This window comes from Somniosus microcephalus, chromosome 28 (assembly GCF_052327205.1).
Source record: "Somniosus microcephalus isolate GS21.2 chromosome 28, FLI_Smic_1.0, whole genome shotgun sequence".
Taxonomy (NCBI): Eukaryota; Metazoa; Chordata; class Chondrichthyes; order Squaliformes; family Somniosidae; genus Somniosus; species Somniosus microcephalus.
The window spans coordinates 46,807,090-46,832,416 of NC_141014.1; the positions used below are offsets into that span (position 1 = coordinate 46,807,090).

At 48.9% G+C, this 25,327-nt stretch overlaps 4 protein-coding genes across 4 annotated transcripts in view; all 4 read left to right on the forward strand.

Moving 5' to 3' along the window:
* The window catches only part of LOC147099747 (ferritin heavy chain, oocyte isoform-like), a 412,482-nt gene that overhangs the window by 332,028 nt on the left and 55,127 nt on the right, over window positions 1–25,327 (forward strand). The window lies entirely within an intron of this gene.
* LOC147099751 (ferritin heavy chain, oocyte isoform-like) overlaps window positions 1–25,327 on the forward strand; it is a 273,112-nt gene that overhangs the window by 226,625 nt on the left and 21,160 nt on the right. The window lies entirely within an intron of this gene.
* LOC147099753 (ferritin heavy chain, oocyte isoform-like) lies at window positions 5,375–6,709 on the forward strand. Its single transcript, XM_085969361.1, has 3 exons — window positions 5,375–5,526; window positions 5,908–6,033; window positions 6,381–6,709. Exons 1-3 carry the CDS (start codon window positions 5,476–5,478, stop codon window positions 6,531–6,533), a joined length of 330 nt encoding a protein of 109 aa, XP_085825487.1. The 5' UTR covers window positions 5,375–5,475; the 3' UTR covers window positions 6,534–6,709.
* LOC147099754 (ferritin heavy chain-like) lies at window positions 19,754–21,966 on the forward strand. Its single transcript, XM_085969155.1, has 4 exons — window positions 19,754–19,813; window positions 20,181–20,327; window positions 20,722–20,847; window positions 21,196–21,966. The coding sequence occupies exons 1-4, from the start codon at window positions 19,754–19,756 to the stop codon at window positions 21,346–21,348; spliced, it is 486 nt and encodes a 161-aa protein (XP_085825281.1). The 3' UTR covers window positions 21,349–21,966.

Below are 25,327 nucleotides of genomic sequence, written 5' to 3' on the forward strand. Positions count from 1 at the left end.
GCGGCCGCTAGTCGACCGCCACTCCCTTTGCAGCCCAGTGAGGAAGGACCGGAACTGACGCAGCTCGAGCGGGTCCACGCCCGCGTCCGCGACCATGGTCTTGAAGGCGACGCGGGCCGACCCGACGAGCAGCGCCAGCCCCGACCATCTATCGAGGGCCAGCCGGGTCCTTTGACGACCCTGGCACGTGGCCACAAAGTCCCGGAGATCCTCAATGGGAATGAGGGGGGGTCCCGGCGAGGGGCGCGAGGTCCTCCATCTCCTCATCAGCGATGGAATCGCATTCCTCCTCCGCCCCCACCAGCGAGTCCCCGTCCTCCTCCGGGGGGTCGCCACCGGCGGCCGACCCGTCCGCCACGCGGCGCGCAGCGAGCGGCTCGGCCGCGACGGCCGGCCCCGCCTGCGCCCGGATCCCACCCCCAGGATCGGTAGCGGAGGATTCCTCCCTGGGCTCCTCTAGGGGCGCCGGGCCAGAAGACGGCGGCGGTTCAGAGTCCCCCCCTGCCCCGGGCGCCGGAACGACCGGAGAGATCGGAGAGTACGTAAAAACGAACTCCTCCATGTCGCCCGGCACCGGAGACCGAGACAGAGGGCCTTCCTCTTCTGCGCCACCGGCCTCCGACCCAGCGGATGGGGTAATCTCATTTAACCCCTCGACGAGGTCGAGCAGCACCTGGGAGACGACCGGGTCACTTTGGGCGAGCTCATTATCCGAGGACTCGCCCGACCCGGACCCCAGGCCGCCCGACCCGTCGAGGGGTAACGGTACTGAAAGAGGATCTACTTCTGCCGCGGGTTGCTCCACGACCCCCCCCACGGGCAGGGTCTCGTCCCCATCCCCGGGAGGCACGAGCTGGGCAGACACCTCTGCCTCAGCCCCCCTAGGGACAGGCGACCCCTGCCGTTCGCCCGTGATGGTATTAGCGGTGGGGTGTGGCGCAGTACCCGCGGCGGGCGACGACTCCTCCTGACCGGAGGGACCTTCCTCCTCCCGGTCCTCCTCCTCATCCAGGGGGTCGCGCCTTCTTTTAAGTGCGGAGGGGTAGAGGGAGACCTCCATTTCCGCAGAGGCCTCCCCCGCTCCCCCCGGTGGCGCGGGTTTTTCGGGTCCCTCGGGCCCAAGTCCGGCCGCAGGTTCTGGCGCTACCGCCTCGGTGGTCGCGGCCACAGGCTCGGGCACGAGGTCCCCCCCGCCGCCGCACTCCGCGATTAACACGGCGACGCTCTCTGGCGTCAGGGGCTCCATATTGTGGGGCACGCCCTCCTCGGGGGGACCCGCCCTCCGGTATTTACTTTTCCCCCACGTCTTCTTCCCGACCGGACAACCCTCCTCCCCCCCGCCGGAGGCCAGGATGGCATCGACCTCCGACGACGACCGCACCCCGGTGGTATTTGTTTGAGGGGGGGCACGGCTACACCCGGGGGGAGGAGCGGCGGCGGCGCCAGCTACGGCCACGCCAGACGATCTGGCGGCCTTGGAGGCGGGGCAGTTCTTACGGATATGCCCCACCTCCTTGCAGGCGTGGCACCGCACGCTGTCCGCCGTATAGAAGACGCGGTACGGGGTCCCCTCGTGGAGGACGGAAAAGGCCCCGTCCGTCTCCCCCTCCCGCGCCAGCTGGTAAAGGCCTGGCGCCGGAAGGAGAAGACATGGCGAAGGCTGGGTTCCCAGAATCCGAGCGGGATCGGCGTAATCCCCGACCTCACCTCCCCAAGTTGGTGCAAGTGGGGGAGGAGGAGCTCACCGGAGATGAAGGGCGGGACGTTAGACAACACGACCCTCTGCACGGTGGCCTCAAGAGGGTCCACCGGCAGGAAGGTCCCGCCCACGGTGAGCCCCTGGGCGATGGCCAGGGCCACCGCCCGCTCGGACTCCAGGAAGAACACAGCCTTCCCATACATCCTCGAGGCGGCGAGGATGGCTGAAGGGCCGACAACCCCAGCCATCGCCTTCACACATTCCTCGATAGTCATGTTGGGGTGAGTGTAGCTCTTCACCCCGAGCTTCTTCGTAATAAGTCGGAACGGTGACAGGGCAGCGGAAGGAGCGGGAGCAGCCGCGGCTTTGGCCGTCACCGCCGCATACGTTCTCGCTGGCCCCGTCACCGCCGAAGACGTCGAAGCCATACTGCGGTGATTTTTTGGGAGCTACACACACCCCAAGTCATAGGCCGTGTGGTATTAAGTGGCCTCAGTAAAAATGTAAGGTCTGCCACCGAGCAGAGGGAGTTTAAAGCCAATGGCCCGCCTCTCCCCTTGATGGAATGATTGGGAGAGGGGCCTCCTCCTCTCTGCTCAAAGTGGCTATTGGTGATTTTAAGGGAGGTGCCCTTTGAGAGAGACAAAAGAGAGGGATAAAGAGAGAGAGAGGGGGGGTGGGTGGGAAGGAGGGGGGGCCCGCAAAGGCAGGGTCACCACTCTAGGTGGTATTTGGTGGGTGGGTGTCAGCAGGGGTGCACTCCCCGATGGTAACAAAGTCTATGAAGATGATCTTCGGGCAGGGGGAGAAGATGTCTTCGCCTGGGTAGGCTGGAAAAAGCCCAGGCTCAGCCCCACACCAGGTCTTCTCGATGCAGGTAAGCGAGTAAGAGGCTTCACCTGGGCAGCTCCAGCCGACCCAGGCCAGGCTTTCCGGCCCGTCTTCTTTCCTCCCCCCGCCTAGAATACACAGTCTTTTGGGGAATGCCCAAAAAAGACACCCACCTACAGATGTTGGAAGTAACGATGCAGCTCCTCCCCTCCTTCCAAGTAGAAGTTGGCTGGTGTTCCTCTCCCCTCTCTCCCTCTCCTGAGATGGAGGCCTTTCCTCTCCTCCTCTCCCTCCAGGCACCTCAGTTGTAGATGGTCTGGCTGTTGGTGGACTGGTGCTTCTCCTTCTCCTCCCTGTCTGGTCAGGAGGCCACCACGCTCTTCTCTCCACCTGCAGCTCAGAGGAAGGCAGAGACAACCTGCAGCACTCAGAGCAAGCCAGAGAATGATTCAGGCCTCTGGATTACTGGTTCACCAAATTTACCACTAGGCTACTGTCCCCTTCCCTTGGGGTCCTTATTGCCTTGTCAGCCAATGACACTCATTTTTCAAAGTTCTGATACTCTTTTTGTGAAAACATAAATTTAGACAAATAAAAACTGTAAATAAACCATTAAAACTGTAAATAAACCAATAACACTTCAAATAAACCTTAATAATCAAATTAAAATTTGGTTCTCCAGCCCAATTATGCACTCCAGTCCCCGCGGCGGCCACCGGTCACGAAAGTGATCGAGCGCGCCGGCGGACACCGCGTGCTCCAGCTCCAGGGCCACCCGGGCGCGAACATGGCCACGGAAGAGAGGGAGGCAATCCGGCCGGACGACCCCCTTTCAAAGTTCTGATTGGCTCTGGGCGTCATCTCCCCTCCTCCCTTTACTTGATCCTCTTTTGGTAAAACCATAAATTTAGACACATAAAAACTGTAAATAAACCATTAAAACTGTAAATAAACCAATCAAACTGTAATAAACCAATAAAACTTCAAATAAACCTTAATAATCAAATTAAAATTTGGTTCTCCAGCCCAATTAAGCACTCCAGTCCCCGCGGCGCCCACCGGTCACGAAAGTGATCTAGCGCGCCGGCGGACACCGCGTGCTCCAGCTCCAGGGCCACCCGGGCGCGAACATGGCCACGGAAGAGAGGGAGGCAATCCGGCCGGACGACCCCCTTTCAAAGTTCTGATTGGCTCTGGGCGTCATCTCCCCTCCTCCCTTTACTTGATTGGTGCTCTGAGAGGCTGCCACTTCTGATTGGGTATTGAGGAATGTCACTCATCACCTAGGCGGCCACGCCCTGGATTATCCAGCAGTATAAATATGAGGAGTTCGGGGGGTTGGTTAAATCCCAGCTTCTTACTTCAACAAAGTTTAGATTTAGCAATAAATAATAATAATTAGGATGGCTTCTCAAGTGTGTCAGAACTACCACAAGGACTGTGAGGATGCTGTCAACAAGCAGATCAACATGGAGCTCTATTCCTCCTATGTTTATCTCTCCATGGTGAGTCTTGTATTTCTGACCACTTCATAGTGGAGTCTATGTAATGTTACTTTACTAAATTCTGTGCTGTATCTAGCCCACCCCTCAATCTATGCACAGTAAATTCATTTTTAAAGCTATAATTAATATAATGCAATTGATCATCTTGTGCATTAATTAAAAAACTGCCTCTCTGGTTCTTGCAGTAACTGAACCATATTCTGAGTATCTTAATGACTCTCTCTTTCCTGGGCTCTTGTGAGTGTGGTGTTGAAGTTTATATTTGGAATACACTCTGCATTCAAAGTGTGTAAATCAGAATTGTTATCCTCACTTCTAAATCACTCCATGGCCTTTCCCTACTTCGCTTTTGCAATGAGGGGATGTAATCTTAAAATTAGAAGTAGCCCATTTAGGAGGGAAGTCAGGAGGTACTTTTTCACAAGGGTGGTGGAAATCTGGAACACTTTTTCTTTACCTGCTTTCTCCTCCCCCCCCCCCCCCCACCTCCTAGCTGTGGATGCTGGGACAATTGGAGCTTTCAAGACAGATGGTTTTGTTGGGTAAGGGTCTCGAGGGGGATGGAGTCAAGCTACAGGTCAGCCATGATCAAATTGAATGGTGAAGTAGGCTTGAGTGGCTGAATGGCCTACTCCTGTTCCTAATATTCTTAATCTCCTAGTTTTAAGTATCAGTTTGTGCCCTTCTGTCTTTTCGCTAACTCCCTTTGCTTTAATGGTGGTAAATCCTTCAGCCACTTTGACCCTACTCAGGGGAACTCTCCCTTAACTCCTCTGCTTTCCTACTTCTTGACCTTGACCAAGCACTTCAAATTCTGAAGGCTTATGAACCTTTATTCCTTGGTATCTGGTTCTCCTGTGAAATGCCTTGATTAGTGTTGAAGGTGCCAAATTAATGCTGCTTGTGGTAATTTTAGTTCCATGGGATGAATGTAGCCAGTAAGACTCAGACCAGTGTCTCCTCTTTGATGTACTACATGAACTGTGCACTGTGACTAGACTTTAATGGGTTTGCTTCTAATGCCCCTTGGCAATAGCTCTGGGCCAATAATTGTAAGTTACTATTTAATCTGCTCCCACCACCCTTTTCAGGCAGTTCATGCACTTGAGTTTGCTCATGTTGCCTCTTTTTTTTTGCCATTTCCATTGGCCAGTTTCCCTATTGCTAGGGGTCAGATTGTCCACTCTACCAGGTTAGTGAAGTAAGTAGGCCTGTGCTAATGTACAACAAGTTCAGTGAGGCTTGAACCCTTTGAAAGAAAGCGAAATCCAGGTTGGCTTTATGTACAATAACCATGATAGGTCTGCTATGAGATACACAACGACTTTTCTGATCTCTCCATAGTCCTATTACTTTGACCGGGATGATGTTGCCCTGCGTCACTTTGCCGAGTTCTTCAAGGAGCAGTCGCACGAGGAACTGGAGCACGCGGAGAAACTGATGAAATTCCAGAATCGGCGTGGAGGCCGAATCATCTTGGCGGACATCAAGGTTTGGCTCAATAAACGAGTGACCTTCTGTCTGGAACCCCTCGGACTGATTGTTTCAAATACTTTCTAAAGCAATTGGTTCCAATTTATAACAGGCCAAGTGGGTCCATGACAGAGTTTATACTCCACAAACCAGTTCCCACCGTGTGTCATCTAACCCTATCTGCATATCCTTTTATACACCTCTCCCTAGTACATATCTAGCGTCCCCTTAAATACATCTGTTATTTGACTCCGGTAGTTGTGTTGGCTTAATGCAGTAGTTCTATTTTCTTCAAACACATTGATTCATGGTAAGAGTAGACATTTGCACCCCTAATTTCCTTCAATACTTGTTTGTTTAATCCATTGTACAGTGAACTGTCTGTATTTCCCTTTCCAGAAACCAGAGCAGGATGAGTGGAGCAATGGTCTGGAGGCGATGCAAAGAGCTCTGCAGCTGGAGAAGAATGTCAACCAGAGTCTGCTGGATCTGCACAAACTCTCCACTGAGAGGACTGACGCTCATGTAAGTTCTTGATGCTGTAATGTGGGCATTTGTTAAATTGGAGGTGGTGGAACCTTGAGCCTATTCAAAAGATCTCCATGCCCAATAGCTTTGTGTTGGTGCTTTTTAGGTTTTTGATTGGTGGGAGCTTGGCCTACTGTGGACATTGACTAGTAAATGTGTCCCAGTGATTCTAGGATCTATGCCCCTATTGTGCAGGAAGTTTAATCTAATGATGCAGTAATTCCATTAATCTCAATTGCACCACTGGACTGTCCTGCAGTCCAAGAGGATTAAACACTCAGGGGGAAGCTAGGATTTTCCTTGAAATCTGCTGCTGGACATAACTCGTTTCCCTCTTTTTCCAGTTGTGTGACTTCCTGGAGACCCACTACTTGGATGAGCAAGTGAAGATGATCAAGAAGCTTGGCGATCACATCACCAACTTGAAGAGACTGGGAGCCGCTGAGAATGGCATGGGAGAGTACCTGTTTGACAAACACAGCCTGGCGGAAGAGTGACTGAAGTGACTGCAGGGATGAAGCCTATTGTGTTTAGTACTTGTATTTATAATTGTGTGCGAGACTCCTGTCCTGTAGGGAATGATGGCTTGTGACTTTGTACAAGAGCTGAGAGACCTGGGCTCTTAATGTGAAATGTCACTAACTGTAAATAAACTGTTCAATATTGGACTGGATTTTGACTCTTTGTAAATTTTAGTAGTTTTTGTTCCAGTTAGCATAACTTGGTGACATTTCCAGTATTACACTAGGCTGTGCAGCAGTGTTGTCATGGGATTCGGTCATAGAATGGTTATAGCACAGGAGGCCATTCGGCCCGTTGAGCCCGTACGGTGCTCTGCAGGAGCATTTCAGCTCATCCCACTCCCCCACCCTTTCTTCCTGTAGTCCTGCAATTTTTTTCTTTCTGGTATTTTCTAGTTCCCTTTTTGAAAGCCACGATTGAATCAGACTCCACCACCCTCGGGTAGTGCATTCTAGATCCTAACCACTCCCTGCATAAAAATGTTTTTCCTCATGTTGCCTTTGGGCCTCCTGCCAATCACCTTCAATTGGTGGCCTCTGGTTCTTGAACCTTCTGCCAATGGGAACAGTCATATGAATTTTTTTTTTGCTGCTGTAATTTGACTATATTTAACTTGGATATTCAGACACAGGTTGAAAGATCTCCTTTCAATTGTAGGTATTTCTTGCAAATACTTCAATCTTGTGTTGTAAACGAAGGGCAATGATTCAGCATCCACAGTGCTCTGGGGTAGAGAATTCCAAAGATATCTTACAAGGAAAGTGTGAATACCCTATTGGGCTTTGTTCTGGGACCCCTCTCCTCCCCCACCATGGTTGACCAACCTGCCAACACTCATGGTCTTGGGTAAGGTATTGAAGGATGAGGAATCCATGTGGAACTGTATTCCCACAAAATATAATCCTTCTGGAAGGAGTAAATGTATTTCATTAAATGAACAAAGTACAACCCCCAAGTTAAATAGATACTTTTCCTGAAACTCTTTTCCCCCCTCCCTGCCTGTTCCATCAATGTATAAACCCAATACCAGCAGCTCCTCCATAAATGTATTGATTGGTATTCAGGCCCATTGTGCAGTTCATACCAAATAGCAATCATCCTTTCCAAATCCTACTGCATCTCCATTTGTGTCCTTCACCCCCAGGCATGGATTCAACTGTTGATGATGCTGCAGCTGCAACACGCCAGTGTTTACACGTTAATTTAGGAACTTAGCTGAGAACTGCACCGGCTGCAATGAAATTGCCGTCTTCAGCCATTCCACGTTGATGTCTTTGCATCTCTCGGAGGCATTTCTGGGGTATCGGAGTCCCCACATTTCACACGACGATGAGCCACAATTCTACGAGTCGGGCTGAGTTTGACGGCTTCATGTTTCAGACAAAACAAAGTCTTCAGCTCACTCGATGTGAAAAACTTTACAGGCGCCCAAGTTTTAAGAATTACATTGAATTTACAGCACAGAAAAAGGCCATTCGGCCCGACTGCTCCGTGCCGGTGTTTATGCTCCACACGAGCCTCCTCCTGCCCTTCTTCATCTAATCCGATCGGCATATTCTTCTATTCCTTTTTTAGCAAACTTCCCCTTAAATGCATCTCTGCTCTTCACCTCAACTACTCCATGTGGTAGCGAGTTCCACATTCTAACCACTGAAGAAGTTGCTCCTGAATCCCCTGTTAGATTTATTAGTGACTATCTTATATTTATGGCCCTGAGTTCTGGACTCCCCCACAAGCGAAAGCATTGCCTGCCTCTGTTCCGCGGCTATGTTCGCGCCCGTGTGGTCCTGGAGATGGAGCACGCGGTGTCCGCCGGCACGCTCGAGGCCTTCCGAGACCGGTGGGCGCCGCGGGGACTGGAGTGCATCGTCACCCCGGCCGGTGTCATTCTAATCTAAGTTGATAAGCCTTATTTGACGTTTTCCTTAAATTTGCAGATAAATTGTACAACCAAAAGGAGGGACAACTGATCCCTGGCCGATGTTACTTTAATTTAAGTTGATAAACTTTACTTGACATTTTCTTAAGCTGCAGATAAATTGTGCAACCACAAAAGACCACAAGTGAAAGCATTTTCTTTCCATCTACCTTATCAAAACACCTTCATCATTTTAAAGACCTCTATTAGGTCACCCTTCAGCCCTCTTATTTCTAGAGAAAAGAGCCCCAGCCTGTTCAGTCATTCCTGACCGATATAACCTCTCAGTTCTGCTATCATCCTTGTAAATCAAATTTCCACCTCCTCCAGTGCCTCTATATCCTTTTTGTAATATTCTCCTTAGAGCAGAGAAGGCTAAGAGGAGATTTGATAGAGGTGTTTAAAATCATGAAGGGTTTCGATAGAGTAAATAAAGAGAAACTGTTTCCAATGGCTGAAGGGTCGATAACCAGAGGACACAGATTTAAGATGATTAGCAAAAGAACCAGAGGCGACAGGAGGAAAAACTTTGTTACACAAGGAGTGGTTAGGATTGGGAATGCGCTGCCTGATGGGGCGGTGGATACAGATTCAATAGTGGCCTTCAAAAGGGAATTGGATAAATACTTGAAGTAGAAAAAATTCCAGGTTCCTGGGGAAAGAGCGGGGGAGTGGGACTAACTGGATTGCTCTTTGAACGAGCCGGGACAGACTCGATGGGCCGAATGGCCTCCTTCTGTGCTGCACTATTCTATGATTCTATGGAGACCAGAACCGTGCACCGTACTCCAAGTGTAGTCTAACCGAGGTTCGATACCAATTTAACACGTTGAACTCGGGTGCGGTTCGGCTGCAAGCACTCCCCGCACTGAGGTCAGAACGGCACTAATGGTAACTGTTTGCATCTCACAAAATCTATGAGGTCGACGTTCACCCCGCTCCGTGCCGATACATTTCCTACAGTCTGACTACAAAGAAGCACAGCCCTGGTAGCAGCTCCCCGAGTGACGGGCTAGAAAATACATAGAGAAACATAGAAGATTGGAGCATCAGTCGGCCATTCGACAACTCGAGCCTGTTCAGCCATTTAATGAGATCGTGGCTGATCATCCAAATTCAGTACCCTGTCCCTGCTTTCTCCCCATATCCCTTGATCCCTTTAGCCTCAAGAAATATATTCAAATCCTTCTTGAATATATTTAATGAATTTTCCTCAACTGCCCTGTGTGGCAGAGAATTTCACAGCTTCACCACTCTCTGGGTGAAGAAATTCCTCCTCATCTCAGTCCTAAATGGCTTCCCACTTATCCTTAGACTGTGACCCCTGGTTCTGGACTCCCCGCCATCGGGAACATGCCTGTTTTTCTGGAAGAGAAATTTCTGTCTTTACATTCGAAGGGATTGTGTGATGGGGAGAAATATTTAATGGAAAGTCAAGCCTCATGGGTCCCGGTTCTACAGAATCTGAAAATGTGAAATGAATAATACTCTGGTGTATGTTCCATAACACACAAAGATGTTTCCAATCAATTGATTCCATTTTTAGAATATTAATTCACGGGATGTGGGCGTCGCTGTCAACGGCCAGAATGTATTGCCCGGCGCGAGTCGCCTGGAGAAGGTGGGGGTGAGCCGCCTTCTTGAACTCCGTGCGGTGAAGGTACTCCCACAATGCTGTTAGGCAGTGAGTTCCAGGATTTTGACCCAGCGACGATGAAGGAACAATTGTAGGAAAATTCATCGATAGCGAAGGATGATTCTCAGCACCTTGAGCTTTTGGAAAGCAGCAATTGTCATTTAATTCAAATGAGAGCATCAAACAACGAGAGACTTTCCGATTTGAAGAAGGTCAAGGAACCCAAAAGCAATGACATCACCGAGACTGATCTCCCAAACCTGCCGGTTTTCCATAGCTCTGATTGGCTCTGGGTCTCCCCCCCCTCTTCCCCCACACCCCCTCTCCTTTGTTAATTGGTGCCTGGATTCAGGAAAGATTCCTGATTGGCTCTCAGGGATTGTCAATCATTCCTTGTTTGAATGCAGGCTGTCCCAGTAGTATAAATACAAGAGCTTGAGTTAGAAAGGGTTAGTTTTTGAACTTTCTAGGTGCTAGTGAGCAGTAATAGTATAACAGGAAATAGTGAAGATGGCCTCCCAAGTATGTCAGAACTACCACAAGGACTGTGAGGATGCTGTCAACAAGCAAATTAACATGGAGCTCTATTCCTCCTATGTTTATCTTTCCATGGTGAGTCTTGTATTCCTTGTTGCTGTATTCTTAAAAGCTGGACATTCTGTAGTTCCATGAACTGGCTTTCAACTATATTTCTCTTGACTTCCTTACCTGGGGAAGCAATGTTTGAGCAGTGAGTACTTCAGGGTGAGCTTGTTGTGTTGATGGCCTGCTCCTTGTAGCAGCTGCACTCTGTTGAGCAGGTTTAATATATGGAACTAGCTCAGCTGCTGCCTGAGTTTGTAACAGAAGAGCACAAACCTGGTCAAGTGACTGTTGGTGCTTGTTGATATGAAACAAAGTTCAGTTTCAGTGGGGTGACTGTAGTGAGTGACATGATGGCAGGTCCTCACTAGCTTTCTCTTTAACTGGAAGTGAAGTTCTGGGAATTCTGGTGTTGAAGCCTTGTTCACTGTGCCTAGATCTCTTTGGCTACAAGGCACTTTGGGAGGTAGTCAATGAAGTCACCTGTTATGTGGGAAATGCAGCAGCCAATTTGTGCACAGTAAGCTTGCACAAACAATGAGACTCATCAGATCATCTGTTTTGGTTGAGGAATAAATATTGGCCTGGGAATCTGGAGAGAACTCCCCTGTTCTCTGAAGCAGTGCCTTGAGATCTTTCACATCCACCTGAGGACAGACAGGGCCTCTGTTTAACATCTCATCTGAATGACAGGAAGTAGAGGAGGGACTACTTATCCAGCAGTAGAGTTTAGTTTGACTGGTCATGAAATATAATCCTGAACTGTAGTTTATAGTTTTTATTTGTTGGTTGACTGTTTCATCCTGGTTCTTGGGAGGAGAAGCTGGCCAACATGTTCAGATTAGTCAAGTGAATTGCATTTTGCTAGTTAACCAATGGTATCTTCAGGATCAAGGGAGAAGCCAGGGACAGGGTACTTGTTTGGATGATCAGCCATGATCTCACTAAACGTTAGAACAGGCTCAAGGGGCCGAATGGCCTACTACTGCTCCTATCTTCTATGGTTCTATCTATTTTTGCAAGATTAAGAACTCACTAACTAACTAACTAGGGGTAAATATAATCTTGCATTGTATATGAAGATCTAGGTCTGATGAAGCTGTTTAAAATTCTCTCCACAGTCCTATTACTTTGATCGGGATGATGTTGCCCTGCGTCACTTTGCAGAGTTCCTCAAGGAGCAGTCACATGAGAAACATGAGGATGCTGAGAAACTGATGAAATTCCAGAATCGGCGTGGAGGCCGAATCATCTTGGAGGACATCAAGGTTGGATTCAATAAATGAGTGGCCTTCTGTTGGGTTCCCCTTGTTTCCAATACTTTCTAAAGCAATTAGTTCCAATTTGAATCCATGGTTCTGGTGGCTTAATGCTGTCATTCTATATTCCTGTGACACATTGGTTCATGGTAACATGGATTTCTGGCTGCTTTTCACCCCTGTTTTCCTTGTGCTGTCTTGTGTCTTTTTTGTTTAATTCATTGTAAGTGAACTGTGACTTTCACCTTCAGAAACCAGAGCAGGATGAGTGGAGCAATGGTCTGGAGGTGATGCAGAGAGCTCTGCAGATGGAGAAGAATGTCAACCAGAGTCTGCTGGATCTGCACAAACTCTCCACTGGGAGCACTGACCCTCATGTAAGTTCTTGGTGGGTTTTTGGGTATGTTGGAGGTGGTGGAACCTTGCTGTCCTTGAGCCGATTCAACAATCTACATGCCCAATCGCTTTGTGTTGGGGTGTCTCCTGGGTTCTTAAGGGGGTTGGGGTGAGGATGGGACAATTGGCCTTATGTGGACATTGAGAATAAGTGTGTCGCAGTGGTTCCAGGATCTAAGCATCTATTGTACAGGAATTACTAGATCATTTGAGCAAATTTACATCATCTCAATTACACCACTTGACTATCCTCCAGTCCAAGAGGATTAAAATCCCAACTCTAGAGGAAGTGGGGGGAGCTTGGATGTTCCTTGATATCTGCTACTGGCCATAACTAGTTTCACTTTGTTTCTTTTCAGTTGTGTGACTTCCTGGAGACCCACTACTTGGATGAGCAAGTGAAGATAATCAAGAAGCTTGGAGATCACATCACCAACTTGAAGAGACTGGGAGCCCCTGAGAATGGCATGGGAGTGTACTTGTTTGACAAGCACACCCTGGGGGAGAGTGACTGAAGCTTATTGTGTTCAGTACTCGTGTTTATATAATTGTGTGGGAGACCCTGTCCTTCAGGGAATGATGGGTTGTGTGACTTTGTACAAAGAGCTGTGAGACCGGGGCTCTGTAATATCAACTGTCACTAACTGTAAATAAACTGTTCAACATTGGACTGGATTTTGTCTCCTTGTAAATTTGAGTGGTTGCTTATTTTCTGATAACATTTGGTTGTCTTCAGACAAGAGCTACGCTGGGCTGTGTCCTCTGAGATGGTGTGCGTTGGCGACGTATTTCTTCCACCAGCTGCACAGCCTCAATTACGCCACGCAGCTCCTGTTTGTGAAAGTGGGCGGCATGCGTGCCAGCCTGCGGGAGCTGCCTGTCTTCTACCAGGAACTGCCATGGGTTTGGAACTACATCGCTTCCAGGCGGAGCTCTCCCCCGTCAGGAGCGGCGGCTCTCCTTCGGGAGCCGTTGCTCAGGAATCCGCACCTCCGCGACCGTGGGTTCGGGGGGCTGGCGGAGCGCAGGGCTGTGCCTGGCAAGGTGACCAGAGTCGGGGATCTGCTTGATGGCGGAGGAGCGGGCTGGATGGCGCTGGAGGAGCTGGCGCGGCGCCTGTCCTGGGCCAATGTCCGGCTCGCGGTCAAAGCCATCGAGTCGGTGAAAATGGCACTGGGCCCCAGGTCCACTAGGTGTATCGAGGCGGCTTAAACACGTGGGGCGATCCCGTCCGAGCTTACCCCCGTTCAGATGGAGTTCCTAATCGGCGCCAGGCCCCGAAACTCCCCTCGTGAACCGGCTCCTCACAACTTCCGCCGTCTCGCGGAAAGGCCCTCCATGCCTTTTCATTGCGCGCGGAGGAGTTTCCTGTACGGGCTGCTCCTGCGCACACTCCATTTTGCCGTCTGTGTCTGCCGTCCGGTCACGCCTTGGCGTGGTGTCTTGCTGACCGGTGGTGGCGGAGGTCCCCAATGGAGGGCTCTCGACGCGGGAGTCCTCCCTTGTTCCATGGGGGACATGGCCTGGAGGTTGTTGCACGGAGTGGTCCCGTGCAATATGGTTTTAAATAGGTTCACGGACTCCCAGGCCGCCTGCATTTTTTTGCGGCCTGGAGGAGTCAGTGTTTCACGTTTACATAGAATGTGAGAGGCTGCAGCTCCTCTTTCATTACCCGAAGGGGCTGCTCCTCGATTTTTTTGGTTGCACTTCAGTCCCACGCTCCTGATCTACGGTCACCCGGTGCGCAGGTGAGCGGGCACGTTGGAGGACCTCCTTGTCGGCCTGGGCCTGGCTAAAAAAGCCATCAATTGGTCCGGGGGGGTCGTTCAGGCGGATTGCCTGCCTCTCTTCCGCGGCCATGTTTGCGCCCAGGTGGCCCTGGAGATGGAGCATGCGGTGTCCGCCGGCACGCTTGAGTATTTCCGCGACCGGTGGGCGCCGCGGGGACTGGAGTGCATCGTCAACCCGGAAAACCAAATTTTAATTTGATTTGTTAAGTTTTAGTTGAACTTTTGTTAATTTACAGTCAAATTTGTTGTTGGTCCAAACTAAGAGTACACTGGGCTGTGTTTACACAGAATGTGAGGTGGCAGTCCTCCTTTCATTATGTGAAAGGAGCTGCTCAATTTTTTGGGTTGTATTTCAGCCCCACGCTCCTGATCTTCGGTCAGTCAGTGTGGAGGGAGCAGGCAGATGAGAGGACCTTCGCATAGGACTGTTCCTGGGCCTTCCCAAAAAGGCCATTAACTAACTGTTCCAAGCAGCGGACGGTTGAGTGTTGTTCGGCCCGATTGCCTGCCTGTCTTCCGTGGCCATGGTTGTGCCTGGTTCTCCCTGGAGATGGAGCACGCGGTGTCGGCCAGCATGCTCGAGCCCTTCTGTGACGGGTAGGCTCCGCAGCGACTGGAATGCATCATCAACCCCAGCAACCAAATTTTAAGTTTCATTTGATGTTTTAAGTTGCAGACAATTTGTTTAAACACCCAATCTAGTCTAGTAGAATTGTCCTAATTCAAATCTGGGAGTTCCAACTGGCCTTTATGGGATTCTTTTCTTGGTGAAGATCATTTCTGTTGGTGGGGAGGGGGTGAAGAACAATACTCTCTTCATGGAGTCCCATTGGCTTAGAACCACACTGCACTAGGTTCCTACGGCTAAAGCTGCCACTTCTAAGCCTAATGGAGAGTTGGAGAATAGAGCAAGGTAACTATAGGATAAACAATTAGAGACGTGGTCACAGTGTTAGAGCTTTATCTGAGTTTTGACCTTGGGTGAAAATCTGAGGTTATTCTCAACATACCTGTATCACATGAACACGTGTGTCAGTCCACTAGTCCCACTTTTCCTTACTTCATCTTTCATTCAATAGTGTTAGACCTTTGATGTGCTTTCTTAGCCTGTTCCTTCCTGTTGATCCCACAGTGTTGTGGTCCAAACAGGAACACAAGGTATCCATGGAACCCCAGCACCGTCCTTCCCTGACCAGATTGAGGGAAACCTCAGTAACTCTCATCTCAGAATGATTTACTGGACTTCCTGTTCCACCAGAGAAGATTCACCAGTCTCCTCGCCTCTTTCCATTTGTACTTTCCTTCTCGACAGTCAAACATCAAGAGAGATTAATCACTAAAACAAGTCTATAACAGATAGTCTCTTCACATCAGTGGGACAAAGTCTACACAACCAACACTACACACAGTGATTGCCAGCAACTGGGTCCAGGCAGCAGAGGGTCGTTCGGCCGAATGACTGCCGCTCTTCCGTGGCCACGTTCGTGCCCGGGTGTCCTTGGAGATGGAGCACGCGGTGAACCCGGCTCGCTCGAGGCCGCCTGCGACCGGTGGGCCCCGTGGGGACTGGAGTGATTCATCACCCAGCAACCAAATTTCAACTTAATTTGTTAAGTTTCACTTAATGTTTTGAGTTTAGTTAGTCTCTTTGTTTATGGGTTGCTCAAAAAGAGTACACACAGTGATTGCCTCTCTCTTCCTGCAATCCCCCCAATCCCGTCAGCTTAACTCAAACATCCTTTCCCCGGCGGATAGACCAGACTTACCCCAGTACATGTCAAATACATGGAATGTACTCGTGCAAAAGGTAATATTTAAAACATTACAAAAACACACATACACAGTTAACCATCATTTAAAGCTGGCATGAATCGAATAATGGGGTGAGGCGGACCTACAAATACAAAGGGACTGGGATAGGTGGGTGGAAAATGGCATATAATGTGGGAAAATACAAAAGAATGAGACTAGGGAAAAGAAAGACTTGCATTTCTGTAGCGCCTTTTACGACCACCGGACGTCTCAAAGCACTTTACAGCCAATGAAGTACTTTTTGAAGTGTAGTCACTGTTGTAATGTAGGAAGCATAGCAGCCAATTTGCACACAGCAAGCTCCCACAAACAACAATGTGATAATGACTGGATCATCTGTTTTTGTTATGTTGGTTGAGGGATTAATATTTAAAAGAAAGCACAATTTACACTTCATCTAGAGCCATCCTTTGTTTCTTAACCTGTCCCATTACCATCTCCCTTTGCCTTGAATATCTCTCAATGTCTCTTAATCTCTCCTGCCGTCCATCCTATCACAGACCGTCCCTTTTGTTCTTTCCTCCCCTCCCCCCTTTCCCAGCCTCTTCACTTGCTTAAGAATCTGTTCCATTTCCGGCTTTTTTCCAGTTCTGACGAAAGGTCATCGACCTGAAACGTTGACTCTGTTTCTCTCTTCACAGACGCTGCCTGACCTGCCGAGTGTCTCCGGCATTTTCTGTTTTTATTTGAGGGATAAATAGGACAACCCAGCCTATCCAATCTTTCCTCATAGCTAAAATTCTTCAGCCCAGGCAACATCCTCGTAAATCTCCTCTGTACCCTCTCTAGTGCAATCACATCCTTCCTGTAATGTGGTGACCAGGACTGCACGCAGTACTCTAGCTGCGGCCTAACTAGTGTTTTATACATTTCAAGCATAACCTCCCTGCTCTTATATTCTATGCCTCGGCTAATAAAGCAAGTATCCCATGTGCCTTCTTAACCACCTTATCTACCTATCCAGCTAACTTCAGAGATCTGTGGACATGCACTCCAAGGTCCCTCTGATCTTCTGCACTTCTCAGTGTCCTACCATTTAACCCTTGCCTTGTTAGCCCTCCAAAAATGCATGACCTCACACTTCTCCAGATTGAATTCCATTTGCCACTGTTCTGCCCACCTGACCAGTCCATTGATATCTTCCTGCAGTCTTCAGCTTTCTTCATTATCAACCACACAGCCAATTTTTGTATCATCTGCAAACTTCTTAATCATACTTCCTACATTCAAGTCTAAATCATTGATATATACCACAAAAAGCAAAGGACCCAGTACTGAGCCCTGCGGAACCCCACTGGAAACAGCCTTCCAGTCACAGAAACACCCTTCGACCATTACCCTTTGTTTCCTGCCTCTGAGCCAATTCTGGATCCAACTTGCCACTTTGCCTTGGATCCCATGGGCTTTAACTTTCGTGACCAGTCTGCCTTGCAGGACATTATCAAAAACCTTGCTAAAATCCATTTACATTGCATCAAATGCACTACGCTCATCGACCCTCCTGGTTACCTCCTCAAAAAATTCAATCAAGTTAGTCAGACACGACCTTCCCTTAACAAATCCATGCTGACTGTCACTGATTAATCCGTGTCTTTCTAAATGAAGATTTATCCTGTCACTCAGAAATGTTTCCAATAATTTTCCCACCACCGAGGTTAGGCTGACTGGCCTGTAATTATTCGGCCTATCCCTTTCTCCCTTTTTAAACAACGGTACCACATTAGCAGTCCTCCAGTCCTCTGGCACCACACCTGAAGCCAGAGAAGATTGGAAAATGATGGTCAGAGCCTCTGCTATTTCCTCTCTTACTTCTGAGCACTTGTGTTTGTCACATTCATCACACGCACTTTCCATTCTCCTGACCCGCTTTGCAGACTCACTGATCAGTTTGGATGTTCCCTCAAACCCGCAGATACCTGAAAATGACCAACCCACTGAACCACGCAGAACTATTCAAAAGACACTGACTCGCAAACAACGGAGGATTCAATTAACCTGGGCAAGGTGGCCCTCAACTGGTCCAGGCAGAGCGCGGTCGATGCGGGGGGGGTGTTCGCTCCGGCTGCCCACCTCTCTTCCGTGGCTACAACCAATGCCTGGGTGTCCCTGAAGAGGGAGCACGCAGTGTCTGATGGTTCCCTTTGAGGATTTCCCTAACCGGTGGGCACCAGAGGGACTGGAGTGCGGAGTGGATCCAGGGAACTCAATTATAATTTTTAAAGTTTTTATGTCAGTTTTGTCATAATTTGGAACTTATTGTTTGTGCCCCTTTAAAAAGGGGGGCACTTATGGTTTAAATGTTTCTGATTGATGATTTAATCGTCCCAATTGATTAGCCTAAAGATAAGCCTGTGATTCCAGATATTCGAACTGTGTTTGAGGAAAGTCAGGGCGATTGGGATCCTTATTTTTTTTTCTATAAATTTAAATTCCCCAACAGCCGTGGATGGATTTGAACTCAGATCATCAGTCAAATTCTCCGGATTAATTAGTTCACTAAATTTACCACTACGCTAGTGTCCCCTTCCTTTGGGATCCTTATTGCCTTGTCAGCCAATGACACTCATTTTTCAAAGTCATGATTGGCTCTGGGTGTCATCTCCCCCTCCTCCCTTTACTTGATTGGTGCTCTGAGAGAGAGGCTGCCACTTCTGATTGGGTATTGAGGAATGTCACTCATCACCTAGGCGGTCACGCCCTGGATTATCCAGCAGTATAAATACTAGGAGTTTGGGGGGTTGGTTAAATCCCAGCTTCTTACTTCAACAAAGTTTAGATTTAGCAATAAATAATAATAATAATTAGGATGGCTTCTCAAGTGTGTCAGAACTACCACAAGGACTGTGAGGATGCTGTCAACAAGCAGATCAACATGGAGCTCTATTCCTCCTATGTTTATCTCTCCATGGTGAGTCTTGTATTTCTGACCACTTCATAGTGGAGTCTATGTAATGTTACTTTACTAAATTCTGTGCTGTATCTAGCCCACCCCTCAATCTATGCACAGTAAATTCATTTTTTAAAGGTATAATATAATGCAATTTATCATTTTGTGTGTCCATTAACAAACTGCCTCTCTGGTCCTTGCAGTAACTGAACCATATTCTGAGTATCTTAATGACTCTTTGTTGGGCTCTTGTGAGCATGTTGTTGAAGTTTATATTTGTAATACTCTGCATTCAATGTGTGGCATTCAGAATTCTTATCCTCACTTCTAATTCACTCCATGGCCTTTCCCTACCTTGCTTTTGCAAATGAGGGGATGTAATCTTCAAATTAGAAGTAGCCCATTTAGGAGGGAAGTCAGCAAGCACTTTTTCACAAAAGGGTGGTGGAAATCTGCAACACTTTCTTTACCTGCTTTCCTCCACCCTAGCTGTGGATGCTGGGACAATTGGAGCTTTCAAGACAGATGTTTTGTTGGGTAAGGGTCTCCAGGGGGATGGAGTAAAGCTACAGGTCAGCCATGATCAAATTGAATGGTGGAGCAGGCTTGGGTGGCTGAATGGCCCACTCATGTTCCTAATATTCTTAACCTCCTAGTTTTAACTCTCAGTTTGTGCCCTTCTGTCTTTTCGCTAACTCCCTTTGCCGTACTGGTGGTAAATCCGTCAGCCACTTTGACCCTACTCGGGAACTCTCCCTTAACTCTGCTTTCCTACTTCTTGACCTTGACCAAGCACTTCAAATTCTGAAGGTTTATGAACCTTTATTCCTTGGTATCTGGTTCTCCTCTGAAATGCCTTGATTAGTGTTGAAGGTGCCAAATTAATGCTGCTTGTGGTAATTTTAGTTCCATGGGATGAATGTAGCCAGTAAGACTCAGACCAGTTTCTCCTCTTTGATGTACTACATGAATTGTGTACTGTGACTAGACTCTACTTTAATGGGTTTGTTTCTAGTGCCCCTTGGCAATAGATCTGGGCCAATCATTGCAAGTTACTATTTAATCTGCTCCCACCACCCTTTCAGGCAGTGCATGCACTTGAGTTTCCTCCTGTAGCCTCTTTTTTTGCCATTTCCATTGGCCAGTTTCCCTATTGCTAGGGGTCAGATTGTCTACTTGCTACCAGGTTAGTGCAGTAAGTAGGCCTGTGCTAGTTTCCATGTACAACAAGTTCAGTGAGATGTCAAACCTTTGAAAGAAAGCAAAATCCAGGTTGGCTTTATGTACAATACCCATGATAAATCTGCCATGGGATACACAATGACTTCTGATCTCTCCACAGTCCTTCTACTTTGACCGGGATGATGTTGCCCTGCGTCACTTTGCCGGGTTCTTCAAGGAGCAGTCACGTGAGGAACGGGAGCACGCGGAGAAACTGATGAAATTCCAGAATCGGCGTGGAGGCCGAATCATCTTGGCGGACATCAAGGTTTGGCTCAATAAACAAGTGACCTTTTGGTCTGGGTCCCCGTAGACTGATTGTTTCAAATACTTTCTAAAGCAATTTGTTCCAATTTATAACAAACAGGCCATTTGGCCAAGTGGGTCCATGACGGAGTGTATCCTGCACGAACCACCTCCCACCATGCTTCATCTAACCCTATCTGCATATCCTTCTATACACCTCTCCCTAGTACTTATCTAGCTTCCCCTTCAATACATCTGTTATTTGACTCCAGTAGTTGTGTTGGCTTAATGCCGTAGCTCTCTTTTCTTCTAACACATTGGTTCATGGTAACATTAGATATTTGCACGCCTAATTTCCTTCAATACTTGTTTGTTTATTCCATTGTACAGTGAACTGTCTGAATTTCCCTTTCCAGAAACCAGAGCAGGATGAGTGGCGCAATGGTCTGGAGGCGATGCAGAGAGCTCTGCAGCTGGAGAAGAATGTCAACCAGAGTCTGCTGGATCTGCACAAACTCTCCACTGAGAGGACTGACCCTCATGTAAGTTCTTGATGCTGTAATGTGGGCATATGTTAAGTTGGAGGTGGTGGAACCTTGAGCCTATTCAAAAGATCTTCACACCCAATAGCTGTGTTGGTGCCTTTTTTAGGTTTTTAAGTGGTGGGAGGTTGGCCTACTGTGGACATTGACTAGTAAATGTGTCCCAGTGATTCTAGGATCTATGCCCCTATTGTGCAGGAATTTTAATCTAATGATGCAGTAATTCCATTAATCTCAATTGCACCACTAGAACATCCTGCAGTCCAAGTGGATTAAACTCTCGAGGGGGAAGCTAGGATGTTCCTTGAAATCTGCTGCTGGACATAACTAGTTTCCCTCTTTTTCCAGTTGTGTGACTTCCTGGAGACCCACTACTTGGATGAGCAAGTGAAGATGATCAAGAAGCTTGGCGATCACATCACCAACCTGAAGAGACTGGGAGCCCCTGAGACTGGCATGGGAGAGTACCTGTTTGACAAGCACACCCTGGGGGAAGAGTGACTGCAGGGATTAAGCCTATTGTGTTTAGTACTTGTATTTATAATTGTGTGTGAGACTCCTGTCCTGTAGGGAATGATGGCTTGTGACTTTGTGCAAGAGCTGAGACCTGGGCTCTTAATGTGAAATGTCACTAACTGTAAATAAACTGTTCTATATTGGACTGGATTTTGTCTGCTTGTAAGTTTTAGTGGTTTTTGTTCCAGTTAGCATAACTTAGTTACATTTTCCAGTATTACACTGGGCTGTGCAGCAGTGTTGTCATGGGATTTGGTCATAGAATGGTTACAGCACAGGAGGCCATTCGGCCCGTTGAGCCTATGCCGGCTCTCTGCAGGAGCACTTCGGCTAGTACCACACCCTGCCCTTTTCTGTGGAGCCTTGCCATTTTTTCCTTCAGGTACTTGTCTAGTTCCCTTTTGGAAACAGATTGAGCCTACCTCCACCACCCTCTCGGGCAGTGCATTCCAGATCCTAACCACTCGCTGCGTTCAGTTTTTCCTGCTGTCGCCTTTGGGCCTTCTGCCAATCACCTTAAATCTGTGTCCTCTGGTTCTTGACCCTTCCACCAATGACCACAGTTCTATTTTTTTTTTTTTGCCGGGGTAATTTTAATTTTTTTAACTTGGATATTCTATGTATTTCTTGGAACTGTAATACAACAGCTAAATGTACCAAGGTGTGTTCAGCCAAATGAGCTAATGGGACCAGGGACCCCTGAAGCTTTCAGAAGTAGGTTTTTAGAGTCTTACAGGAGGAAGAGGTGTTTAGGGAGGGAATTCCAGAGCTTGGGGTCTAGGCAGTTAAATAGAAGTATTTGTTGCCATGGCGATGAATATTCCCCCTGCCCTTGAGAGCTTGAAGAGAGTTATTATTTAGTCACTACAATGAAATACAAGTTATAATAAACACAAGGAAGTTTTCCTGTGACTGTGTTCTGTCAATTCAGTCCAATGAAGAGAAAGCTCTGGTTTAGCATTCTCTAAGAATTATATTTTCCCAAGGGAAGAGCAGTTCGTATTCTGTAAACTGCTACAGATCCCCATCAGTCATTAGCGGGGGTAACTCCGTTAACAAACTCACCACTGCCGCTATAGCTTTTCTGATCAGCTTTGTGGGCAGAGAAACAAATAACTGCTGCACAGACCAGCAATGTTGGAGCTCACTGAACTCATGATAAGGGGATTACAATTGATGTGGTGGTGGAGGAGAATCAACAATTGCCATATCGGCTTGCTATCCACATAACATAATTAGAAGCAGGAGTAGGCCATGCGGCCCTTGAGCCTGCTCCACCATTCAATAAAATCATGGCTGATCTTCAATCTCACCTCTACTTTCCAGCCCGATCTCCATATCCCTTGATCCCACTACAATCTAAAAATCTATCTGAGCCTTGAATATAGTTAATGGTTCAGCATCCACAGCCCTTTGGGGTAGAGAATTTGAAAATATCTTACTGGGAAACTGTGAGTACCCTACTGGGCTTTGTTCTGGGACCCCTCCTTCCCCCTCCCCCACCATGTTTGACTAACCTGCCAACACTCATGGCCTTGGGTAAGGTATTGAAGGATGAGGAATACGTGCGGAACTGTAGTCCCACAAAATATAATCCTTCTGGAAGGAGTAAATGTATTTCATTAAATGCACAAAGTAAAACCCCCAAGTTAAATAGATACTTCTCCTGAAACTCTTTCCCCCTACCTGCCTGTTTCATCAATGTAGAAACCCAATACCGGTGTGGTAAACCACTGTTATACCTGCCTGCATGTGTGTGTGTACTCCACTAGGTACAGGTCTGTACATGCCTCGGCTGACTCCTCCCACTATTCCAGCTATATAAGTGACTGCCTCTCAGTCCCTTGGTATTCTGGACGGGTCGACCACTCGAGGCAAGACCTTCATTCTCTAGTTAATAAAAGCCTGATTGTTACTTGCTTAACCTCAATCTTTTGAGTAATTGATGGCGCGTCAATTTTATTAACTAGATTTTTTATAATGGAGAAGATCCTCACACCAGCATGGCTGGACCTGGACAGTCGGGAAGCGGACGCTTCCACCAAGTTTGCTCACTGGCTCATGTGCTTCGAGACATTCCTGACTGCCTCCACTGCGGTCGTAACGGATGCGGACAAACTGTCTGTCCTGATCTCCAAGGTGAACCACCGAGTGTACTCAGTCATCCGGGACGCGACCTCGTACACAGCCGCCCTCCAGCTCCTCAAAACCCAGTACGCGCGCCCTGTGAACGAAGTGTACGCCAGGCACCTCCTGGGGAGTCGCAAGCAACAACCTGGGGAATCGACTGAGGAATACCTCCAAGCACTGTCCGTGCTTGGCCGGGCCTGTGGGTGTAAGGCGGTAACGCCCGCTAAGTACACGGAGGAACTGATCCGGGATGCCTTCGTAGCGGGCCACAGGTCCAACTACACCCGACAGCAACTGCTGGAGCAGAGCGACCTCACCCTCAACAAAGCCTCCGAAATCGCACTAACGCTGGACGCAGCCTACCGGGGCATGGATGCCTACTCCTCTGCACCGTGGACGCCGTGGGGAACGACAACCTGGGACACGGTAGGACAGCCCCATAGCACCGTACCACCCCAGCCACATCCCAACAATGGCCCAACTACCGCAGCAGTGTCCCAAGGCCAGACAGCAGTATCCCAAGGCCAGAAATGCTACTTCTGTGGCCAGGCCAAACACCCCAGAGCACGCTGCCCGGCGAAGAATGCGACCTGCTCGGGCTGCGGGAAAAAGGGACACTACGCCAACGTCTGCAGGGCCAAAGCCACCCCGAACGCCAGCAGCGGCGCGTGTGGGCCGTGCGAGCCGCCATCTTGGGCCCCCAACAGCGCCGCGTGTGGGCCGTGCGGGCCGCCATCTTGGGCCTCCCCAGCCATGTGAGAACCACCCCAACAGCAGCCATCTTGGACGACTCCAGCCACATGGGGATCATGGACGCTGCCATCTTGGACACCAGCCGGGACGCAGCAGGCCGCCAACCCCCCCCCCCATCTGATACCCGCAGCGACACGCCGACCCCTACGCTGGCCTCTGTTACGCTGGACCAAACGAGACCGCACCAACTAGCTCGGTCCAAAATGGACGTTAAGGTAAACGGCCATGCAATAAACTGCCTTTTTGACTCCGGGAGCACAGAGAGCTTCATCCACCCCGACACGGTGCGGCGTTGCTCTCTCCCAGTCCTGCCTGCGCACCAGCGGATTTCTATGGCCTCCGAGTCCCAGTCAGCGGACATTGGCGGCTACTGCGTGGTGACACTAATAGTAGACGGGACTGTGTTCAATAATTTTAAACTCCTGGTCCTGCCCCAACTTTGCGCTGCCGTTCTACTGGGGTTGGATTTCCAGTGCCACCTCAAAAGTGTTACGATGGCATACGGTGGCCCCCTCCCCCCACTCACAGTCCGCAGCCAGCAGCTTCCAAATTGACCGCCGCGCACCAGATGCAACCTCTCCACACTCAGAGTCCCCCCCCCCCCCACTATTTGCTAACCTCACCCCCGACTGTAAGCCCATCGCCACAAAGAGCAGGCGATACAGTGCCGGGGACAGGGTTTTCATTAAAACCGAAGTGGAGCGGCTCCTGAAGGAGGGGATTATTGAGGGCTGCACCAGCCCCTGGCAAGCCCAGGTTGTGGTCGTTAAGAACGGCGAGAAACAATGCCTGGTCATCGACTACAGCCAAACAATTAACCGCTACACCCTGCTGGACGCCTACCCACTCCCCCGCATAGCTGACATGGTCAACCAGATCGCGCAGTACCGCATCTTTTCGACCATTGACCTGAAATCAGCATACCACCAGCTCCCCATCCGCCCTGAAGACCGCCAGTATACTGCCTTTGAGGCAAACGGCCGCCTCTATCACTTCCTTAGGGTTCCCTTTGGCGTTACCAACGGGGTCTCCGTCTTCCAAAGGGAGATGGACCAGATGGTCGATCAAAACGCGCTCCAGG